Below are 23,805 nucleotides of genomic sequence, written 5' to 3' on the forward strand. Positions count from 1 at the left end.
TACTATGTGTATCATTCTTTTCTCTCAAACTTTCACTCAAAATATTCAGAAATTATTTAATTTTAATAAGCACATATAGGTTCTCCTTATTTATTTCTAAATGAAATTGTTCCCGTCTCATATTACCTATGTAACTGGCAAGGTCCCTATTTATTCTCACACCTTAAATTCACTGAAGAGGTTGGTGATGATCCACTGTAGTGTAGTTTCACTAATGCTCTCAGATATAAATTCTTGGATTTAGAACTATTTCTACAATATATAGGCGTGTGGAACTAGAAGGGAAACTTGATCGTGGTGACATTCCCCCATGTCGACTGTCTTTGTCCTGTATGAAAGATCACAAGCCCCGGAGGTTGGCTGGATTACCGCTTCATTTTTTACCCCTTTTCTTTCTTGAATAGTGATACTGCTCCAGCTCTTTGACACTACCCCAGAATCTAAAATGAAGACCGTATCAGCCTGCAAATTTTGTTTTTAATTGAATCCTACCCAGAGAAAATCTTTTCACAACATTTAGTAAAGCTATCCATTATTTTTGCTTTCTGAATTCTCATACAACCAGCAAATATTTCTTAAGAATATTACACAAAATTAAAACAAAAATCGAAATTTGAATTTGGTGTGCCAGGTTCCGATGTCATTTTGTTCATGCAATGCCTCTTATCAACCTACAACACAGCATGCCCTTAGTCCTGTGAGTGATATAGCAGGTACACAAAAAAGCTGGAGAAACTCAGCGGGTGCAGCAGCATCTATGGAGTGAAGGAAATAGGCAACGTTTCGGGCCGAAACCCTTCTTCAGACTGATCGGGGGTGGGGGGGTCGGGGACAAGAAAGGAAAAAGGAGGAGGAGCCCGAAGGCTGGGGGATGGGAGGAGACAGCAGAGGGACTGAGGAAGGGGAGGAGATAGCAAGGACTAACAAAATTGGGAGAATTCGATGTTCATGCCCCCAGGATGCAGACTCCCCAAGCGGAATATGAGGTGCTGTTCCTCCAATTTCCGGTGCTGCTCGCTGTGGCCATGGAGGAGACCCAGGACAGAGAGGTCGGAGACGGAGTGGGAGGGGGAGTTGAAGTGCTGAGCCACCGGGAGGTCAGCTTGGTTATTGCGGACCGAGCGGAGGTGTTCGGCGAAACGATCGCCCAACCTCCGCTTGGTCTCACCGATATAGATCTGCTGACATCTAGAGCAGCGGATGCAATAGATGAGGTTGGAGGAGATGCAGGTAAACCTCTGTCGCACCTGGAACGACTGCTTGGGTCCTTGAACGGTGTCGAGGGGGGAGGTAAAGGGACAAGTGTTGCATCTCTTGCGGTTGCAAGGGAAAGTGCCTGGGGAGGGGGTGGTAAGAGAGGGAAGGGAAGAATTGACAAGGGAGTTATGGAGGGAGCGGTCTTTGCGGAAGGCAGATATGGGGGGAGATGGGAAGATGTGGCGAGTGGTGGGGTCACGTTGGAGGTGGCGAAACTGACGGAGGATTACTTTTTGTATGTGACGGCTGGTGGGGTGAAAGGTGAGGACTAGGGGGACTCTGCCCTTGTTGCGAGTGGGGGGGATGGGGAGAGAGAGCAGTGATGCGGGGTATGGAAGAGACCCTGGTGCGAGCCTCATCTATGGTGGAGCAGGGGAACCGCCGTTCCCTGAATAATGAGGACATTTCAGATGTCCTGGTGTGGAACGCCTCATCCGTGGAGCAGATGCGGCGTAGACGGAGGAATTGGGAGTAGGGGATGGAGTCCTTGCAGGAAGCAGGGTGGGAAGAAGTGTAGTCCAGATAGCCATGGGAGTCAGTGGGTTTATAGTGGATGTCGGTAATTCATAAATCACACTGAATTTATCCCATCTATTCACTTTGTCTGATAAGAACACTATCAAAGATATGAATTGGAAATGTTCTAACATCAACTGGAAATAAAAACTAAAAAATGGTGAAAATCAATGTTATGAATATTGGTCTCTCAACAATTACATTAAATTGCAAAGCTTAAGAGTACTTCCCAAACTCGGCGATAAAAGCATTGAAAATGCTATACATGGCATACAGGGCAAGCATTGCTACTTAAATGGGTAGAGTTGACACACAGTTGAGCAATTTAGAGGTTTATTCATTCCCCATGGATGCTGGATAATCAGGACTTTACTGTACATCTCCAAATATTATCAAGCGGCCAACTTTCATCTTTTGGTGTAACCTTCATGCTATATACAACTTTACGAAAAAACACAAAGCATTACGCGCAATACTCGCTGTCTCAAAATGAAGACTTTCATTTGGGTCCTCTTATTGTTTTTATCCCAGCTAACCTCTAACATTTGCCAATGTATTTCTAGTTACCAACAGTGTTTTGTCCCCAATGCATATCACAAGTTTCCTGTTTCTCGTTTTATCTAAACATTTATTTCCTGTGTCTGAGAATATTGGCTTTGGATGTGCTTATTTGTATCAAAATTACTCCCCTAGCTACTCAACCTTGAAATGCCTTTGCATTGCAGTACTACCTGACAATGCCATCAACGTATCCTTGGCCATTCTACTATTTTATCATTATTCTACTATTTTTCGTGATCTTTATCCCTTCATTAATGTTTTCACGTTGTTTTGTTTCTTGGTTAATTCATTCTTTCTTCCCCTCCACAGCAACAATCCTGACAATGCACACAGCAACAGCTTGTCACTGTATTGCTAAGCCAATAATTTAAAAAATGAGAAGAACATTTTCATATCTCTTTTTACCTCTTGGTGGATCCAAAGCCAGTTCTATACGCTAGTATTTTTAATCAAAAAACCCTGCACCGAAAACAATCTTGGCGAGATGCTGCAAAATGTTTCGTTTTGTATGTACCCTCTGGACAGCTGGGTGCTTCTGTGCATATTTCACCAAAAATCAAGATGTAAATTGGTAACTTGTAACCAACTTAAAATATATTGAGACTAGTCACATTTTTTGAGATTTTAAACACGTAATTTCACTCACTTGTTATGGGGCTTTCTCACGGGGCGACTTGACGCAAGATGTAACCAGAGTGAAGTGGTCGTGGTCTAGCACGATATCACACGATAGAACGGGGGGTAGATAAAGAGTTCCCACGGGTACTCGGCATTTCTGTTATTTGTGCGAGTGACTTGTCCGTCTCCCGAGCTTTCCCGTTAAATCTCGTTGAATTTCGTTGAATTGGTACCATTCTACAAGTTCCCCCTCTTGTTCCCTGGTGAAGTTATATGGCCTTACCTTCTGCCATCTTCCCTTTATATACGCGTCTGTTGAGGCTATTCCTACAACGGCTACTGGGGAGGCAATCTGAAATCCACCTTGCTCACCCTCTCCCTGCTCCAAGGAGCCCACAGGCAGTGTTATCTGTGGCATCTCCTGTTGCCTCTCCACCTGTCTCTCTTGCTGTGTCTCCTCCTCATTCTCCTGCATGGCAAAAACCTTTCTGACATGCTTTACCACCTTTCTTTGAGCTTTTCTGGGAGCCATCTCTGCAAGTGTTCCAGTGAAAAAGATTCTCCAACAATGACAATGAGGTGGGACGTCCTCGATGGACACATGTTCCATTGGCGATATTGAGACCACCTTTTTTACTAACCTTCTGTCCCCTCTGTTCAGCTTCCGGGTTCACCGTTCGCAGGAGTTCCCACGGCAGGAGTTATTACGGATATCGCACTGGCCACTACGTCCATATAATGTTTCAATGTTCAACCACAAGTGTACAAGTCACTCTTGGAGAAATTCAAGCTTGCTTGAATTTTCTCCCGAGTCAACAAGTTACACGAGTACCTGCCGTTAGCGCCACGGTGGTCCACGAATGCCGTATGGTTATCGTAGGAGGTTCCCACGATGTTCAACTCTGGTTACCTCTTGCGTCAAGTCGCCCCGTGAGAAAGCCCCATTAGCATTCTTCAGCTCCATTGGAAAACCTATGCAATCATTTATTCAGAGTAGGGCGAGGGAGTCATCACATCAGAATATTCAGTTAAGATATGTGAACAGAGTGCTGCTACACAATAAGATTAAAGGGCCTGTCCCACTTAGGGTATTTTTAAGCGACTTTCACAGTCGTAGCAGGCGACTGGACCCTTCCCCCTTTGACATAAAATTTGAAATAGAATCATTACTTTAACAACCAAAATAAGTCAGCACCGGCGACAACCTACGTTAACCTGGCGACAACTACGACAGCACCTACGTCAGGAGAAGTCGAGCTACACTCATTGGCGTCAAACCCACTGTCGCCGACTATCTCCAAAAAATTTTCAACATGTTGAAAATCCAGCGGCGACCAGAAAGATGCTACAATTCTTTGGGCGACTGAGGAGACTACTCACGACCATACAGGCGACACCGCGGCGACAGCCTAGTTGCCTGAATAATAGCATAAGTGAGACAGGCCCTTCACAATGAATAACAAGTTCTTGGTAAAATCATCTTAAAAAAAAAGAAATATTCACCTTTTAATGTTGCCTTTTTAAGTACCTTCATAGCATACAGATGCTCAGCATCACTCCCTTCGGTCTTTCTAACCAAAAACACCTAATTATAGGAAACAAATACAACTTAACAACTCATTTATATAACATCGTTACTACAGGCAAAGAAAACAAAGACAGAGGTATAACTAGATAAAGATTGACAAAATCATTGTCAACAATGAGACACCAAAATGTATTCAGAAATTAGGTCATCTTAAAGATGGAGGCGTTTAGGCAGGGAATTCCAGAACTTGAGACCTACATTTCAAGTGCACAGCGAAATTGGCAGGTGCCAGGAGTTGGAAAAACCCATTCAGAAATGAATGATGAACAGCATAACCTATATATAACATTTTCAAAAAGATACAGATGCTGGACATCCGAAATAAAAAGAGGAAATATTGGAAACACTCAGGTTGGGCTGCATCTGTGAGAAGAGAAACGGCTAACAAAGACTCTTTGTCAGACCTTAGGGATAAGCTATAAACAATGATAAACAAACTCTGGTCAATGAGTGAATGGACTAATTGAAGAGGAAATATAAAAAGAGTGTTGGAACTGCAAAGTGCAGAGCAAGGGAATATGCCCAGCAGTTGGGTTGGGCGTGACCTCCCGGAAGAAGTAAAAAAACATACATGCTGTTTGCAATAAAGTGATATCTATGAGGCACCTTAACCTTTCTGTTGCCTGCAACTTAATTATTCATCCCACTTCGACAGGAGTATGATGATACATGCTTTACTTATCTGAATGAGTGTAACTCCAACAACACTCAACATATTCAGGTAGCCCAATGGGACTCGTTCTGCAAAGTGGACTAGGTTACTTGAAAAATATTCAAACTTTTCTGCAATATGTCAGATATTGTGGGGTTTTTTAATAAGCAGAGCTGTATTTATTGCACAACAGGAAAAAAAATCACAAGGTTCAAAATTTTAGAAATATCTCGTGACAATCATGTAGAATAAACTTCACACTGGATAAGATCAATAAGCATTAGGAAAAATATATAAATTGCACTGAAGTTATCGTATTACAGAAATTAGTAGCATCATTTACAACCTAATCTATGATAACGCAACTACATTAAGAAAAAATAGATAATTTGAGTGTGCTGGCTTGTCTTTCTGGCATTGTTTAAAGCTTTAACGATTCAAAGCTATTTTAGTGAGATATGCCATTTTCAATCAACAATCTAATGATAAGTTGTCAGGTATTTTGGACTGCACAAGAAATTTCTTCATTCAGAAAGTTGTGATTCTTTAGAATGTTCTACCCGGTGGGGTTTAGACTGATTTATTAAGACCAAGATCAAAGAGTCTTATTCCTTGTTTTCATAATGTACGAATTCATCCTCCATTTTCAAGTTCCATGTTCAGTCTGAAGCGTCTCGACCTGAAACGTTACCCATTCCTTCTATCCAGAGATGCTGCCTGTCCCGCTGAGTTACTCCAGCATTTTGTGTCTACCTTTGATTTAACCCAGCATCTGCAGTTCTTTCCTACACAATTCATCCCCCATTCTTTTCCAATTGTAGTTGCAATCCAGTTCTAAAAAAATGTTAAAAATCTCTTGCTTTTTCTGCAGATAAGGATACAAGATGTAGACAAAGGTCATTTCAACTTGCTTTCCCATTCTCACACAGACCTATCTTCTGCCTTTCCACTCCACAGTAAAGCCAAACACAAATTAGAACAGTACCTCATTCCACATGGATATAGCCCAATCTACCTGTGGTTTCTCTCCCTTGATTTACCTTTACAATCCCCTCCCAGATCTACTTCCATCTACCCATTCCTATCCTTCTCTGGTACCAATGTATCAGCATCTCTCTCTACCCTTTCCCCTCCCCTACTTGGGTTCATTTGCCCATCACCCTATCCCCTCAACTGGTCCAGCCTTTGCCTCATCCCACCCTCTCACTTATACACACTGGCTCTTTTCCCTCTATACGCTGATCTGATTAAGCAAAATAACCAGACACGTTGACCATCCCTTTGCCTGCACATATCCTACTTGACCTGCAGAGCCCTTCAACGATTATCTTAATGCCCCACAAAGGGTTAGCTTATTTTATATGGTTTTGCAGACAATGATAAGGTGGTCAAAAAGGTATTTGGTACTTTGGCCTTCATCAGTCAGAGTATTGAATATAGAAGTTGGGATGTCATGTTGCAGTTGAATAAGACATGGGTGAGTCCGCATTTCAAATATTGCGTTCAGTTCTGGGCACCATATTAGAAAAAAGCTTGAAACGGCTCAGAAAAGATTTACAAGGATGTTGCCAGGACTAGAGGATGTGAGCTATAGGGAGAGGTTGAGTAGGCGGGGTCTCTATTCCACGGAGTGCAGGAGGATGAGGGATGATCTTATAGAGGTGTACAAAATCATGAGAGGCATAGATCAGGTAAATGCACAGAGTCTCTTGCCCAGAATAGGGGGATCGAGGATTAGACTAGAGGACATAGGTTCAGGGTGAAAGGGAAAAGATTGAATAGGAATCCGAGGGGTGACTTTTTCCACACAAAGGGTGGTAGGTGTATGGAACAAGCTGCCAGAAGAGGTAGTTGATAACAGACAATAGGTGCAGGAGTAGGCCATTCTGAGGAAATATTATACAATAGAATTGATCAGATGATAAATTTTGTGTGAGGAACTGTTAAGTTGCAAGAGAAGGACTTGGAGCTGAGGTTTTTAGAAATACATGGCCCCACAAAGAAATAAAGAACACACACACACAGCAGAACAGATGGCTTATCATAACATGGAGATGTTGGATGTGAATAGGAATGGCTTTGTTTGCTTTGAAGCAGCTATAACGCTGTCAGAAGTTGTATTTGGTTTAGTTTGGTGTTTAGAGTATAGGTTATTGATGGGTTTCTTCTCAGGACATGAGCATCATGTGTCCTTTCTTTATGGCATATCTTTGAGCTCGGTTGTGCAATAAAAGGGATTTATGGTTGTCTATATTGGGTCGTGGGCACAAAGGTTAGATAATAGTCTGTGATCTGGTTTGTGCAGTTTTAATGTATTTATGTTGAGATAAGGCATAGGTGATGGTTGTGTGACCTTTGTATAAGGGTGGTTTCTTATGTTTATAGAAAACTGAGAAAGTAACTGTTTTGATAATCTTCCATTTGCTGTGTGAAATGCTATTAGTGAGAATTAGGCCTTACATTCCTTTCGTCCAGAGATAGAAGGGGCAGGTTGTAATTCAGAATGAAACTAGACCCGAGCTTGGGAAGAAGCAATTATAATTAATCAAGTGTGACAATTAGTGGCCTTTGTGTGGTTGGGGATTGTAGAAATAACTTAAGTCCTTACCACTTTGTAAGAATGGGGCAAAACTCATATTTAATCCACATAACTGTATTTTAACTATGAAGTAGGGAAATTATTTGTGATGTGTATTGTGTTTTAATTAAGATTGTGAATATTAGACTTTGTTTAAATCTGAGGTTTTAGAAATAACTTTCTTTTCCAAAAGTGAAAATATATGTTTTGTGTGTATGTATTGTGCGATTGCTGTATGATGTGTATTTTATATTCTGAGAGGTGGTCTCTGAGAATTAGTTTTATATTTCTGTGGTTTTACTTCATTGAAATAAAATGACTTTGAGCAAAGAGGTTAAAGAAAACCACAGAGGGGAAAAAAGGTTGTAAAGAGGCAAGAAAAATCATGTGACTATACGTGTTGTCAATCAATGGAAATTATTTAGTTGAATGGTTAATGCAAATAAGCTAAATGTATGGTAAAACATAATGATTGGTTAATAGTTTGCCACTCCTTCTGTATCATAATTGTCTCATACCTATATAATGTGTTACGGGACCTGCCCCAGAGTTTCTACCTCTGTGTTGGAAGGTTTAAAGAATTATCCAGCGCTGTCAGAATAAAGAATTGATTTTAGCAGCAATGGTTTGAATCAAGTTTTCTTGAATTGGACTGTCAAAAGAACTTAGTTTAACAATTCGGCCCTTCGAGCCACCACCACCATTCAATGTGATCATGGATGATCATCCCCATCCAGTACCCTGTTCCTGCCTTCTCCCCATATCCCCTGACTCCGCTATCTTTAAGAGCCCCATCTAGCTCTCTCTTGAAAGTATCCAGAGAACCGGTCTCCACCGCCCTCCAAGGAAGAGAATTCCACAGACTCACAACTCTGTGAAAAAGTGTTTCCTCATCTCCGTTCTAAATGGCTTACCCCTTATTCTTAAACTGTGGCCCCTGGTTCTGGACTCCCCCAACATCGGAAACACGTTTCCTATCTCTAGCGTGTCCATACCCTTTATAATCTTATATGTTTCAATAAGAACCCTCTCATCCTAAATTCTAGAGTATACAAGCCCAGCCGCTCCATTCTCTCAGCATATGACAGTTCCGCCATCTCGGAAATCAACCTTGTAAACATGCCATTCACTTTCTTCACTGCCCGCTGTACCTACATGCTTACTTTCATAGACTGATGAACAAGGACCCCCCAGATCCTGTTGTACTTCCCCTTTTCCCAACGACACCATTTAGATAATAATCTGCCTTCCTGTTTTTGCTACCAAAGTGGATAACCTCACATTTATCCGCATTAATCTGCATCTGCCATGCATCTGCCTACTCACCCAACCTGTCCAAGTCACCCTGCATTCTCATAGCATCCTCCTCACAGTTCACACTGCCACCCAGCTTTGTGTCATCTGCAAATTTGCTAATGTGGCTGGGACTATCCCATTTTTTAAGAAACAGTTAGACAGGTACATGGATAGGACAGGTTTGGAGGGATATGGTCCAAGCGCAGGCAACTGGCACTAGTATAGCTGGGACATTGTTGGTAGGTTTGGGCAAGATAGGTCGAAAGGCCCGTTTCCACACTGTATCACTCTAACCAAAGATTTAATAACAGGCCTAGTGATGTTCCCTTAAATCGCTTAAGAGTTAACTCAACAGCAAATGGTTTTGCAGCCTCCTCAGAACTGCAGTGACCCAGATTTAATTCTGACCACTAGCAATGTTTCCAATGACTGCATGGGTTCCTCTGGGTGATCTGATTTTCCCCAAAATTAATGGACAAAATGGCATTCTCCCTCACTGTGAGAAACATTATACAAATTACTATATTAAATATTAAAAGACAAACAGAAAACTACATATATAATAAGCAAAAACAAGTAGAGGGATACACATAAAAAAAAAAAATCTGGATATTGACCAATTAAATATTTTCAGATTAATCTCAATTCCTTAAACATACCTTTCCAAAGGATCCTTGCCCCAAAACTTTAAGAATCTCAAACTGTGCTGGGTCAGCCTTTTCGCAGCCTTCTTTAACAAGGCATGTAATTGGTATCTCCCGTTCATTTGCTTCATCTTGCTGGAGAGGAGAAACACAAACATTCAACTGCATCCCTAATGTATACAGCAAGTACATCCCATCCCCAGATTGCAAATACCTGATTTACGGATACCCTTACATACAAACGACTACCATATTATTAAATTCAATAGTTCACATATGTAATACGTTTCTTCCCACTAATGTCCCCACTCTCACTTCCAGTAATTGTTGTTTTGTTTATCATGTGACTTTGAAGCGATTCATTACAATATTGTGGAGGTATGGTTACCATATCTCGTGGTTTTTGTGCATTTTCCGACATGGGCTAAAATCGACTTATGGCTACCAGTAAAAATGGAACCCTGTTCACTACCTGGAGACAGCTTGTAAATATAATATCCAAGGACCTTTTTTCTTAAAGAATACTCCTCAAATTGCACATAAATTGTAATTACATAAATGTAAATAATCTAACAGACAAATACGGCATCAGCAAATTTCTTCCCAAGACAAGAATTTAAGGTTAATTTCAACTTTTGAAGTTTGAATCATATTTATTCCCCTGTAGGAAATACCCATGAAATGCAGATACCAGTTGTTGTAGAATCCTGATACCTAATTGTGTCTTATTGGGACGTAATTAGAGAAATCCACCATTTGTATCCAGTTTAGTTTTACATGACACCAGGTTGACTCGAATCATATTGAATTGTCCCAACCCATTAATGCAGTTAACTCCAAGCCATCTCCTTGGACAATAAATGCTGCCACTTCCAATCATGTCTACAATCTGCAAATTTTAATAAATTAAAATTGTACACTATTGGAAGTGCCAGCTCAGGATAAGATTTGCCCAAAGGGATGATGCTTCAACCAAAGGAATAATTAGGGATGGCAATTCCATTTGGGGATTTTGACTGTAATGTCTATTCACAGTTGATGTTTGCAAATTTTCCTTTCAATTAAAAGCATTAATGCTAGGAGAGTACAAGCTTGTTGGAATGAAGAATGAAAATACATCTTTAAACAGTCCGGTTTAAGCAATTTACATAGGACAAATAACACTGGAAATTTTGGACCATTACAACTTGCTTCTGTGTTGGTGCAGCGAGTTTAAATTTTCAAATTAGTAAGCACTTTCCAATCTTTTTAAATCTGTGATGCCAGATTAAGAAAGCTCAAAACTTTACGTGTTTAAAAAAAACAACCAATCTATTGCGAAAGATCAATGTATTTTCTGAAAGTGCTCAAAAAATGTAAAGCTTTTCAAAAACACTGAACCTCAGTCTTCCCAATGTTAAATGATAGGAAGAGTATCACGTGCAATTTGTTGTTCATTCCTCATCTGCTTACCACCTTCTAAAAGCCATGCACTTCCCCCGCAATGGTAGCAAGACTGTGGATCAACTATAATCCAACGGGCTAATATCTATCCATTGATAGCATATAGCAAGATTTATGGTTATCTTCATCTTTGCAAGCTTGCAATTTATGAGAACTATTAACCTAGTCTGCCAAGTTGAGAACCACATTCATCCAGCCCACAAATGGTTCGAAGTAGTCAAATTATCTGATTCACCTTTTAATTATTTGCCAAACATTAATAAATATCAATGAGGATGAAATGTAAAGAAACCAATGGCAAGGTGGAATGGCACATATTCCTGCTGCATTTCTAATTGGACGGTTTGGTCAGATATTAAACAACTCACAGCTAATCTTGATACATAATTCTGAAGCCCTAATCAATGACTAAGAATATCCCACTGCATTACAGCTTTTCCAAAGTTCAGACAATTATATTATCGATAATATGGTAATATTCTTTTAAAACAAAATCCTGAGGGGGCTTGGCTGGAAATATGCTGACAGGAAATTCCCTTTGGTGGAGTAAGCTAGAACCTGTTGGCGGTGTGCAGTCTCAGTGTAGAGTTTAGCAATTAAAATCGAGGAAGTTTTTTACCTCCTGGATTATGAATCCATGGAATAGATAGTTATTTCAATGTAAAGATGTGACAGCATTTAAAGCAGTTGTAATTCACTAAACAACAAATATAAATAATGTATAATAAATTAAATTTCAGGAGCAGAGTTCAACCCGTTGAGTGGCTTGAAACCAAGGCCCAAGAAATGTGTCCCTTCATGGAACATCCTTTCAGCAGAATGTTGACTCGCCCAGGCCTGCAAACACAGAACAGTTAGATCGCATGGGCAGACACCACCTGTCTTTTCTGACGGGTGTACGCAAAGGAGTCATCCAAGATTCTCAGTGAAGTACTCAACGTGTACTAAAGTTCTGTCAAGCTTTTTTTATCACGGACATAAAAAGGCCACGCTGAGCAACCTGAAGCCTTGGGGCTCCAAGTCACACACACCAACTGGCAAAACAGAATTAGGTCTATGTCAGCTCATGCAAGTCTGTCTTACAACAACATCATCACCGAAATAGAATGCGAGTCTTCCTGAAACCCACATGTCACGAATGCCCTTACTCAGACCTTTGTCTCGGTCACTGCTATCTGCCTGATGCACCTCAAGCAATAGTCCTTTATGGTTTTAGCCTAGTCAAGATAATAACCACCTGGCCTTGGACCAACTACATGTAAATTTAACAGTAATTTTAAACGACTGCAGAATACAAATGCACAAAGTGTGGGGTCTGTCACAGATTTTGTCTGCCTCACCTTAATGCGATTGTCTATGGACCTTATCTGCTCCATAAAAATAAACTAAATCTCACTAAATCAGGACTGACATATGTTGAAAGAATGGGTCGACTGGGCTTGTATTCACTGGAATTTAGAAGGATGAGGGGACCTTATAGAAACATATAACATTCTTAAAGATTTGGACAGGCTAGATGCAGGAAAAATGTTCCCGATGTTGGGAGAGTCCAGAACCAGGGACACACAGTTTAAGTTGTTAAGTAGTAGGCTATTTAGGACTGAGATGAGGAAAAACGTTTTCACCCAGAGAGTTGTGAATCTGTGGAATTCTCTGTCACAGAAGGCAGTGGAGGCCAATTCACTGGATGTTTTCAAGAATTAGATTTAGCTCTTTGGGCTAAAGGAATCAAGGGATATGGAAAAACTGCAGGAACGGGGTACTGATTTTGGATACGATCAGCCATGATCGTATTGAATGGCTCGAAGGGCCGAATGGCTTACTCCTGCACCTATCTTCTATGTTTCTATATTTACAAATACTTAAAGCATTTGATTATTTAATACAAATCAACCTTTCCGGAGTGTCATTCATTGGAACGCAAGTGTACAATCAGCATTGAGACTCTCACATCATGGCTCTTCGGTCTTTTCAACCTAGTTTGGGTTCATACCCCTTATTTTGATTTGATCTAATGATCTCAAATTTAAAATTAGTAAACCACCAGTTTCTGTTTTAGAGGGGGATTCCCCCCACGTAAAGTAAAGAAGAATTTTCCAACTTCTCACTGTCTGACTAGGATATCAAGATTATTTTGTTCAAACTTCAACTAAAGTAAAAGATTGAAGCATACTTTAAGATATCGCAAGTTGATGCCAGGTAGCTTAGCTGGGAGTTACTGTTGCACAAATCCAGCCATTCAGAGTTCAATTCTGATTTCTTGTGTCTGTGTGGAGTTTGAACTATCCGAGCAAGCCACAGTTCAAGGAATGGGTAATAAGTGTGGCTGTCCACATTCTATCAATAAAACCAATCAAAATAAGTCTACTCTGATCCTGTTACAGATGGAACAAATCCATCATCGATCAAATTAACCAGGAAAGTGAATAGCCAGTCACCATGTATGATTTTGCACGTTATTATTCATTTGTTACTTTAAGCAGATCAACCACATGGGAAGCAACAACTTTAAACCAGGGTTGAATTTGCTATTACATAGCCTTTTCAATTATCAAGACAGGACATTCAATCGAGCAAATTCGGCCCCATGAGATATTCAACAGTTGCCAAGCACCATTCAGAAGCAATACAGGCTGACAACAGGTTTTACATTTACAAATTTGCATGCAATTGAGAATGCAGTAGGTTCACAGATGTACATCTCATGAAGATTTTCACACATTTCCTGTCCATATCTTAACTTCCTGCTGCCACACATTTTTGATCAATATCTAATAACATTGAAAAATCACACTACGCAAACAACCCTCGCTAGTCCGACACAAATGAAGAATTTTGACCTCTAGTCTTTTGACCTCTAAACTCTCGGGAAATAATTCTCCACTTCAAACATTATCCAATTTTAAAAATATATGTGGAATACATCTTTCAATTAAGCTCTTGCCCCATGATCTTAACCAAATACAAAAGATGGATACTCATTTTTCTTTGTAAGTCACTGCAAATACAAAAGATGGATACTAATTTTCGTTGCATAAATCGTTACATGAAGATTTTGTTTGCCGTCAAGATGAATGAGAGCAATTATGCTTTACAAATAAAAGGCAGTTCTCCCACACACACACACACAGCAAAGGCGGGGGCCAGGGAAGGCGGGGGAGCACTGTCTGAAATTCACACCGCGATGAACAGGAAGGTAAAAGACGGCTGGCACAGTGTACGATAAGTCCTTTAGAGTGCGCGGTGGGGGGGAAGAGAAGGGGGAGACACTTTTAAGAAGCCAGACAACTTTTAATTAAGTTTAGCAGGCATTTAACATTACCGGTCGGTTTTCCTTGGATCTGAAAACTCCAATGAGCCAATAAAAATGCCCGGTCAGCAAAGATTGCCTACGGCTACCTCGACTGCCTAGCTACCCCACTCCACTGCACTACGAGTTCAAAAGAACCATGCCGACTAATTTTTACTCGGGGAAAATTTTTCCTCGACCAAACTGAGGCTGTGATTATGCGGGAACGTCCCTCGAGCATGAAGGACAGTTACAGTGACCTCCTCGGACCACGTGTCGACCATGCTGCAAACTCTTTTAAACTCGCAAATTAGGTCGCCACAGTGGGACAGGCCCTTTAATGTATTATTTGTCATTGACTAGTGGCTGTGCCTTTAAGCTGTCCAAATCGTAACCTTAAATGCTCTCAATGCTCCAAGATGTTTACCACCTTGGCTAAGGACCTAATGCACAATCTTTAAAGCTTTAAGGAAACAGTAAATCTGTATTAACTTCTGTTTAATAATGTACCCAATTTTTTTTATTATTGCTGAGTGGTTTAGAAATGCAAGTCATCTACAAACCTATAACCAGATCTTTCAAAATATTTAAAGGGCACCTGCTTGAAACATGCATTATACAATATTGATCTCATTGATTTTTTTTTCAGTTTTAAAGCTGTATTCCTTAAGGGACTGTATCATGTGACTTTGTGGGTCTACATTGCAATGTTTAGTATAAATATTCTTCATTTCAAGATTAAAAGTACAAAAGGATTTGTAGTGACCTCCACCCCCAGCTATGATTTAAAAAAAAAAAAACATTAAATAATCTTATTAATGGAGCAAAGGAGTAAGGAATGTGTGGTTTTAAAAAGTCAGTAACTATTCAACCGTAGGCTAATTATTAAATTATTTATCTCAGGAATCACAGTGGTCACCTCAGTCTGGAGCCGCAGGAGATGGGGGTTGGAATTACTTAACTCACGTAAAGTGATTAAGACTGGAGGGTGGCAAATGATGTGCCTCTTTTCAAGAAGGGCTGCAGGGAAAATGCCGGGAACTATAGGCCGGTGAGCTGAACATCTGTAGTTGGCATTTGGAATGGCAAGGGCTGATTAGGGATAGTCAGCATGGTTTTGTACATGGGAGGTCATGTCTCGCAAATCTTATTTGTTTTTTTTGAAGACATGACCAAAAAGATTGATGGGGGCAGAGCTGTAGATGTTGTGTACATGGATTTCAGTGAGACATTCAAAAATATTCTGCATGGTAGGCTGCTCTGAAGGTTAGATCACATAGGATCCAAGGAGAGGTAGCTGAATGGATAGCAAATTAGCTCCATGGAAGGAAGCAGAGGGTGATGGTGGAAGGTTGCATCTCAGAGTGGAGGTCTGTGACTAGTGGTGTGCCTCAGAGTTTGGTGTTGGGCCAGTTACTGTTTGTCCTCTACATCAATGATTTGGATGAGAACATACAGGGCAAGATTACCAAGTTTGCTGATGATACAAAGTGAGTGGTTTTGCAGACTGTGAAGATGGTTGTGAAAGATTGCAGCAGGATCTGGATTGATTGGCCAGGTGGGCGGAGGAATGGTTGATGGAATTTAATACAAAGAAGTGTGAGGTGTTGCATTTTGGGACATCAAACAAGGGCAGGACCTACACAATAAATGGTAGGCCTCTGGGCAGAGGGGTATAGGAGTAGAGGTGCAAGGTTCCTTGAAGGTCGAGTCGCAGGTAGACAAGGTGGTCAAAAAGGCTTTTGGCATTTTGGCCTTCATCAGTCGGAGTATTGAGTATAGAAGTTGGGAGGTCATGTTGCAGTTGTAGAAGACATTGGTGAGACCGCATTTAGAATAGTATGTTCAGTTCTGGTTACCATGTTATAGGAAAGATATTGTCAAGCTTGAAAGGGTTCAGAAAAGATTTACAAGGATGTTGCCAGGACTAGAGGGTGTGAGCTCTTGAGAGAGGTTGTGTAGGCTGGGTTTCTATTCCATGGAGCACAGGAGAATGAGTGGAGATCTTAGAGATACACATAATCATGAGAGGAATAAATCGGGTAGATGCACAGTCTTTTGGTGGGTGTATGGAACAAGCTGCCAGAGGAGGTAGTTGAGGCTGGGACTATCCCATCGTTTAAGAAACAGTTAGGTAGGTACATGCAGGGCTCGAAATTAGCGGTTGCCCGGGTGCCATTGACCACCCAAAGTGCTGCCGGGCAACCTAAATGCAGAGTCATTTTACCCGGCTTGACACTGCAGATACTGGTTTATACCAAAAATAGACACCAAAAACTGGAGTAACTCAGCAGGTCACGCAGCATCTCTGGAGAAAAGGAACGTGACGTTTCGTGTCGGCGGCGACTGTAGACAGTCATATATCCCATTGATGCAGACCAGCGTATATAACTAAATGGCTAATGTTGCTACCTTCCATTCTCTAGTGGTATCAGTGATCAACCCCCAACAGCATCCAAAGGGGAGGATTGGAATCTTCTCCAGAAAAAAATCCCTTCAAAACTGATGAGCTAATCGGTAAGTGGACATGGAACTTACTGAAGAGCCTGAATGAAAATAATCATGAGAATCTGAAAGACATCTGGTTTCAGGTAGATTGCTGAAAGAGGTGTAGAGGTATAATGGAACTATTGATGAGAGCCAAAGAATGATGCAATTCATGTGCATAAATTACCCAAATACAGGTGTGCCAAGCTTGTAGTGTCATACCCAAAACGAGTTGAGGCTGTAATTGCTGCCAAAGATGCCTCAATAAAGTACTGAGTAAAGGGTCTGAATACTTATGTAAATGTGATATTTCAGTTATTTATTTTTAATTACTTTGCAAAAATTTCCAAACACCTGTTTTCGCTTCTTCATTCTGGGGTATTGTGTGTAAATTGATGATTAAAAAAAAGAATTTAATTCATTTTTAAATAAGGCTGTAACGTAACAAAATGTGGAAAAAGTGAAGGAGTCTGAATACTTTCTGAATGCACTGTAGATAACAGATTCCATCATAAACATCTTAGGCAAGGGACCGAGTCATAACAAAATGATCATTCAATACAAGTCATCAGTTACTGCAAGATACTTTAATATCTCATTTATGGAAAAGTCATTGTTTACAAAAAACATCGGTGATGCACGTTTAAGAATTCACCAGTATAATCACAGAAAATTATGACTGAAAGTAAAATTGTCTTTCATTGGACAGTGAAGATCATCCATGTCAACAATTCAAATGTCTCAAGTGTTAAACTTGATGGTCCACTTTTTTTATTCATTTATTTAAATGAACAAAAGTATCCAGGCATCAGTGTTCAGCACCTTTAGTTACCAAAACTCTCAAAATCACCAATCTAGAAAATGAAAGTGTCAAAAGGATGAGGTCAAAAGCAGCCTCAGTAGACAAAAATGCAGATGAGGGAATCAGGAAATAACCAAAATCAGCCCTGCCAAATTTAGGATCTTAATTTGCGGCCAGTCCTATTCTCCTCTGGAACTATTTTAAAACTACATACCAGACATAACATTAATAACAAGCTTTCTAATCCATTTGGAGTCTCACAATCAAACCACTCAAATGCTCACCAGATGATTCACAACTACATTCCTTTCATTGGTTATAAAGATAGCAGTGTGAATCAAGAACATTGCCCTTCTCAGGATTTGGAATGTTTACAGTAATAAAACTGGCAAAGTTGAGATATGAGACTATGTTGAGATCAGCAACCCCAAGGAAACAGGAACCCATCTTGCCTGCATCATGATTATTCAATGGGTCAGTAGATTTACCAATTCAACTACAGTTTTACACATTCATTATAAAATTTATTCTGAAATTCACTGAACAATTGGCACTTTCTATAAACTTTGCTTGTAATATGATAGCGAGTAGATTTTAAGACAGACACATATATATGAAATCACAGACTTACAGGTTGAAGAGCTGTTTCATCCTCTGACATAGGCTCATCTATCAGTTGTTGCTCATCCTGCTGCAACATTTAAAGAAAATGGTTACAGGTAATCAAATCTTTTTTAAAGTACATAATTATATTTTTAATTATATGTTTCTAACATGTCTGTTAAATCTTCCAAATACTGCTGGCTGAGAGTACTTCTAAATTGTTATTTCCTAGTTCCTATAACTAGAGCTTCACCAGTTTGTTTCTACTAGATTATGTGAAATATATAAAGCAGAAAGGATGATTCTACTCCTTCGTCATAGGCCAAGAACTTTGTTAATCAGGTAACCAAAAAAGCCAGGGTCTAATGCAAAACAGCAGTTACAATTCATTAAAAAAAATTAAAAGTTCAATGTTTAGGTTATTTTCAAATTGACTTTCTTTAACACCATGAAAAAAAACATTCCATTTGAAGACAATCCTCCTTTTATCACAGATAATTATCCGAGTAATCTCTACCACAGCATCTCAGAAAGCATTGAAGGAATTTGAAGATAATTCATTAGACATTATAATTTCACTTAGTGGACTAAATATTTTATTTACAAATGTATAATTAAGCTTTGGCTTCTTCCTGCTCCTTTTCAGACACATACGATTTCATTTATTTATAGATATTGTTTATGACACTTTATAAATATTCTTGTTTTGTTGTTTTTATGCTGTTTCACACTTGCTTTTTATTCTTTTATTCTGTTCGAAATAAATAATTAAATACAGATAATTAGATAAAGGATAATATGAAATCAAAACTATATCTACATTCTACAGATGTAGCTCCATTAAACGGCAAGATTTTCAGTTTGAGACCAATTTCTATTTCAAAAATAGGATCGCATGGTCCAAAGTTATTACGTTTTCCAAGACAAGTGTTAATTCACTGCAATCAGGTGCTTTATTTTGCAAGTTAATTCTATTACACAAAACAGATTTATATGGATGTGTTGTTTCAGTTAAAATGATACCCATGTTCCCGTCATAATATATTGATTATATTTCAAAATTGCTGCAAAGTATACTGGAACATAAAAATACACTGCATTTTAATAAATTAGGAAATTAAGTTAGAAGCCTTGCATGTCAATTCTATGTCCATGCAATTTGTCTTGAATGCCCAAGTTGTCGCTTCAATTTACCTCCATTAGCACAAGATCTGTAACCAATTTAGTTCACAGTAGCCATCAGTTAGATTTAGCTCTTAGGGCTAAAGGAATCAAGGGATATGGGGAAAAGGTAGGAACGTGGTACTGATTTTGGATGATCAGCCATGATCATATTGAATGGCGGTGCTGGTTCGAAGGGCAGAATGACCTACTCCTGCACCCATTTTCTATGTTTTGTATCAGTGGAAAAACTTTAAATACAATCAATCCAGAAGAGCTATAAATGCACTGTTAGGCACCACACCGTTTATATTTTTCTGCAATAAATGTATATCCAAATGGTTCACAGATATTTTAGTGATTAGACCCAATTAATGTAACTAAAGGAACTTGCATCGTGATAGGGGAGTGCATAACACTTTATAAAATCAAAAGACCACTCATTTGATCACATTTCCCTTCTACATAGATAGCTAGGATATAATATTGTCAAGAAGGGCAGGACTTCAGTGAATAGATGCTACTGGAGTGATAGAGATGCAGGTAAGAGAGAAGGGGTTGTTGCCTTGTGATCAGGGAGGGCATAACTACGGTGTTCAGTGAATATTCTCGGGGGATAATCCAGTGAGGCAATATAGGTACAACGTAGAAAATAGGAAGAGAATAGTTACTTTGATGGGACTGTATTATAGGCCCCCAATAATTGACATGGATGAGAGGAGCAGATGTGTAAGGAGATTGCAAATAGCTATAAAAATAATAGGGTGACATTAGTTGGAGATTTTACTTTCCTTCATATTGACTGGGTCTCCCATACTGTAAAGGGCTTGGATGTGGCTGGCAAGCGCGAGGCTTTAAAATTAAGTTAGCAATAGTACAGAGACAGCATGTTCCTGTAAGATAAAGGGAAAGGTTGGCATGTTTAGGGAATCCTACTTGATGCATTTCTCTATGCCTTGCCTTGTAAAGCGACTTTGAGTCCTTGAAAAGCGCTATATAAATTCAATTTATTATTATTATTATTATTTATACATAAGCCAGGAGAAGAATCATCTAAACGTTAAGCATTGTTTTCTCATTTTTAAGTTACAATATGTAAAGTTTTCAAACCATTTTTATGGAAATGCCACAACACAAATTAGCAGACTGAATAATTTCAATCCTCAATTTGGATGCAAACTCAGCTTTGTCAAACTCCAAACTCACACGGTCACAGTATACATGAAGTATCTTTACAATCAAAGAATCTAATCTTATGAATTAGAGCGTTCAGAAGGCCAGAAATAAAATAATATTTTGTTAGCCACCTATACCAAAATGTTAAATCCACTGTTGTGCATATACTCAAATGGAAGAGATACGTTCAATGAGATCTTGTCTTGCCATACTATGCTGGAAGTAAAATTGCAGATGCTGGAAATCTGAAAACCCCCCACAAAATGCTGGAAATACTCTGAAGATTTGGCAGCATCTGTGAGGAGAGTTAAATTTCAGATCAATGATTCAACATCATATCTTACCCTGACTGAATGCAGAGAACAATTCAGACCCAAAACATCTTAAAAGGCAGCAAAATAACAATTGGTCTTAGACCCTAAACACCACTGGTGAAGGGCCATTTCATGGTGCATCCTCTGGCTGCTTTGACCGCTAGCACATCCTGCTCACTGTAATGCTGGCTTGATAGTTATCAACAAAATCCAGGTCCCACAATTCCTTGCTCTAATATCAAAGACCCCCTAGACAAGGTTCATTCGACATAGCTTTCAACTCAATTTACAACTCAAAGCAACCAAGCCGTCCAAATACTGGATACATTTATGCTTGGGCTGATAAAGCAGCAGAAACACCAATCACCCTAACTAGATGTTGACTATCTCCTATGAAAGAACCTTTGACATTAAAAATCTGTGTGATCATATCTCCCACGAGCAGCCAGCATCTTCCAAACCAGCAACATTAATAAAGTTGCTCTTGTAGCAATGATAAAGACAAGGTATTCAATGGCGAGTGATTTTCTTCACAAGTTCCCAAATTATTTCCAAAGACTTAATGCTCCCACTTTGTCCAAGGGCACAAACCAATCCAGAGACTTCCCATTAACTTCATACAGATAACTATCTGTGCTTATCATGGTTAAGCATAATATGGATAATTTTAGTTTGGCCCTCTACTGGGAAAAACAAACAGGATGCGACAAAGCTAAAACACAGCTGACACCCCAAGAAATAATCTAGACATTATCAACAAGTATCTCTGATCAAATGCTCAACACATGATTTGATAACCCTGAATGGTAAATCAGCTTCACACTTGGTAAGCAAAGGCATCAGTATGTTGTACCTATACCTGTCCCTATACCATCTCCCTCGCACCCATCCAGGGACCCCAGCAGCCTTCCCAGGTGTGACTTCCTGTAACCTGTCTGCTGCATCCATCCAGTGCTCCACATGCAGTCTCCTTTGTATTGATGAGACCAAACGTTTCATCGAACACTTGTGCTCAGTCTGCTAGGGCGTGCTGCTAATCATTTTATCTCCCTTTCGCATACTGACCTCTGCCCTGTGCCAAATTGCCATTGCCAAAGTGAGGCCACATACAAACTGGAAGAACTTACACAGGCCGGTAGTGACTGACGCGCGACGGTCCCGCGCGTCATCATGCGTCCGCACAGCCGTCTGGAGCGCGTGACGTCATTTGAAGATAGACACAAAATGCAGGAGTAACTCAACAGGACCGGCAGCATCTCTGGAGAGAAGGAATGAATGATGTTTCGGGTCGAGATTCTTCTTCAGTCTGAAAGAAGGGTCTTGACCCGAAACGTCACCCATTGCTACTCTCCACAGATGCTACCGGTCCCGCTGAGTTACTCCAGCATTTTGTGTCTATCTTCAATCTTCTTGGCCCTGCTCTGGGAGTAGGTGTGGGGGCGGATCCGAATCCACAACGGCCGTGAGCCCCAGGCCGAGCTCGACCATCGCTTGCCTGCTTCTGCTGCTGTTGGAGGTGAGGCGTTGCGCCGCGCCAGGGTATTGGGCCTGTCCCACTTTGGCCGTCAGTTACGTGACAGGCCGGTGGCGCCCAAAGATTTTGTTCAGGACAAAGTCCACACTCCTCCACGCCACACTCCTTCACACCACTCCATGCTCCCGTCCCGCGTTACCCACACGCTAGCAGGTCGTGTAAATGCCACGCCAAGTGGGACAGGCCCTTTACAAGGCAAATGGCACAAAATTGAATTAGTCCAACTCGAGGTAACTAACCACCACACACCCCTCCGCCCCTCTCTCTGTGCCCCATCAGGATGTGCACCTACTTCTCCTTCCCACTTTACCTTTCCACCTATATCCCCCCCCCCCCCCCACTCCCCCACCACACCACAACATTTTACATCTCTCTACTTATCACACAGCCTTTTGTCTTCTTCTCATCCCTAGCCGGTGTCCATCTATCTGCCAATCAAGCCTTCTCCTTCACCTGAAACCACATACCACTTGTGTAGGGAGGAACTGCAGATGCTGGTTAAAACCAAAATAGATACAAAAAGCTGGAGTAACTCAGCAGGTCAGACAGCATCTCTGAAGAAAAGGAATAGGTGATGTTTCGGGTCGGGACACTTCTTCGGGGTCTCAACCTGAAACATCACCAATTCCTTTTCTTCAGAGAAGTTGTCTGACCCGCTGAGTTACTCCAGCTTTTTACATCTATCTTCCACCGATCATTTGCCAGGCTTTGTCGTTTCCCCACCCTGCCATGCATGTCTTCCAGAGATGCTGCTTGACCAGCTAAGTTTCAATTATACAAAATTCCGTTTTTTATAACAATGCTGCTTGCGTGAGCAGCCACTCTAATTATAATAGGTAAATGACCATATAATAAACAAAGGGTATTGTTGTAAAAAACGAATAGCCGACCTTCAACTGGGAATAAAACAGATACTATTTGACTGCAAAACCTACCAGCAGAAAATATCTTATCAGATAGTCAGGAAGATGATAAACAAGCAGTGCAAATTCATATCGCTGTTGCTACCCAGCAGCAGATAATAGATCTGTAAATACTGTAAATAGTGGTAGTAGAGTAATAAAATTATAGCTCATTTAATACTTCAAATCCTGTTTTGAATTATGCCTGTATTCTTCCCCCAAAAAAAATCTTAACTCAGGCTCGTTATATGCCTGGTAGACAAAAGTGCTGGAGAAACTAAGCGGGTGTGGCAGCACCTACGGAGCGAAGGAAATAGGCAACATTTCGGGCCAAAACCCTTCTTCAGACTGATGAAAGGGGAGGGGGTTGCGGGAAGAAGAAAG

At 40.3% G+C, this 23,805-nt stretch overlaps 1 protein-coding gene across 2 annotated transcripts in view; it reads right to left on the reverse strand.

Annotated features, from left to right (window-relative positions):
• Positions 1-23,805, reverse strand: part of LOC116980492 (ribosomal protein S6 kinase alpha-3) — a 73,355-nt gene that overhangs the window by 43,859 nt on the left and 5,691 nt on the right. For both annotated transcript variants that reach the window (XM_033032769.1, XM_033032770.1), the window contains 3 exons: positions 18,363-18,422; positions 9,726-9,845; positions 4,456-4,537 (listed from right to left, as the gene is read on the reverse strand). In XM_033032769.1, the coding sequence (XP_032888660.1) occupies positions 4,456-4,537; positions 9,726-9,845; positions 18,363-18,422 (262 nt within the window). The remainder of the gene's footprint in view (positions 1-4,455; positions 4,538-9,725; positions 9,846-18,362; positions 18,423-23,805) is intronic.

The sequence above is a fragment of the Amblyraja radiata genome, chromosome 14, assembly GCF_010909765.2.
Source record: "Amblyraja radiata isolate CabotCenter1 chromosome 14, sAmbRad1.1.pri, whole genome shotgun sequence".
Taxonomy (NCBI): Eukaryota; Metazoa; Chordata; class Chondrichthyes; order Rajiformes; family Rajidae; genus Amblyraja; species Amblyraja radiata.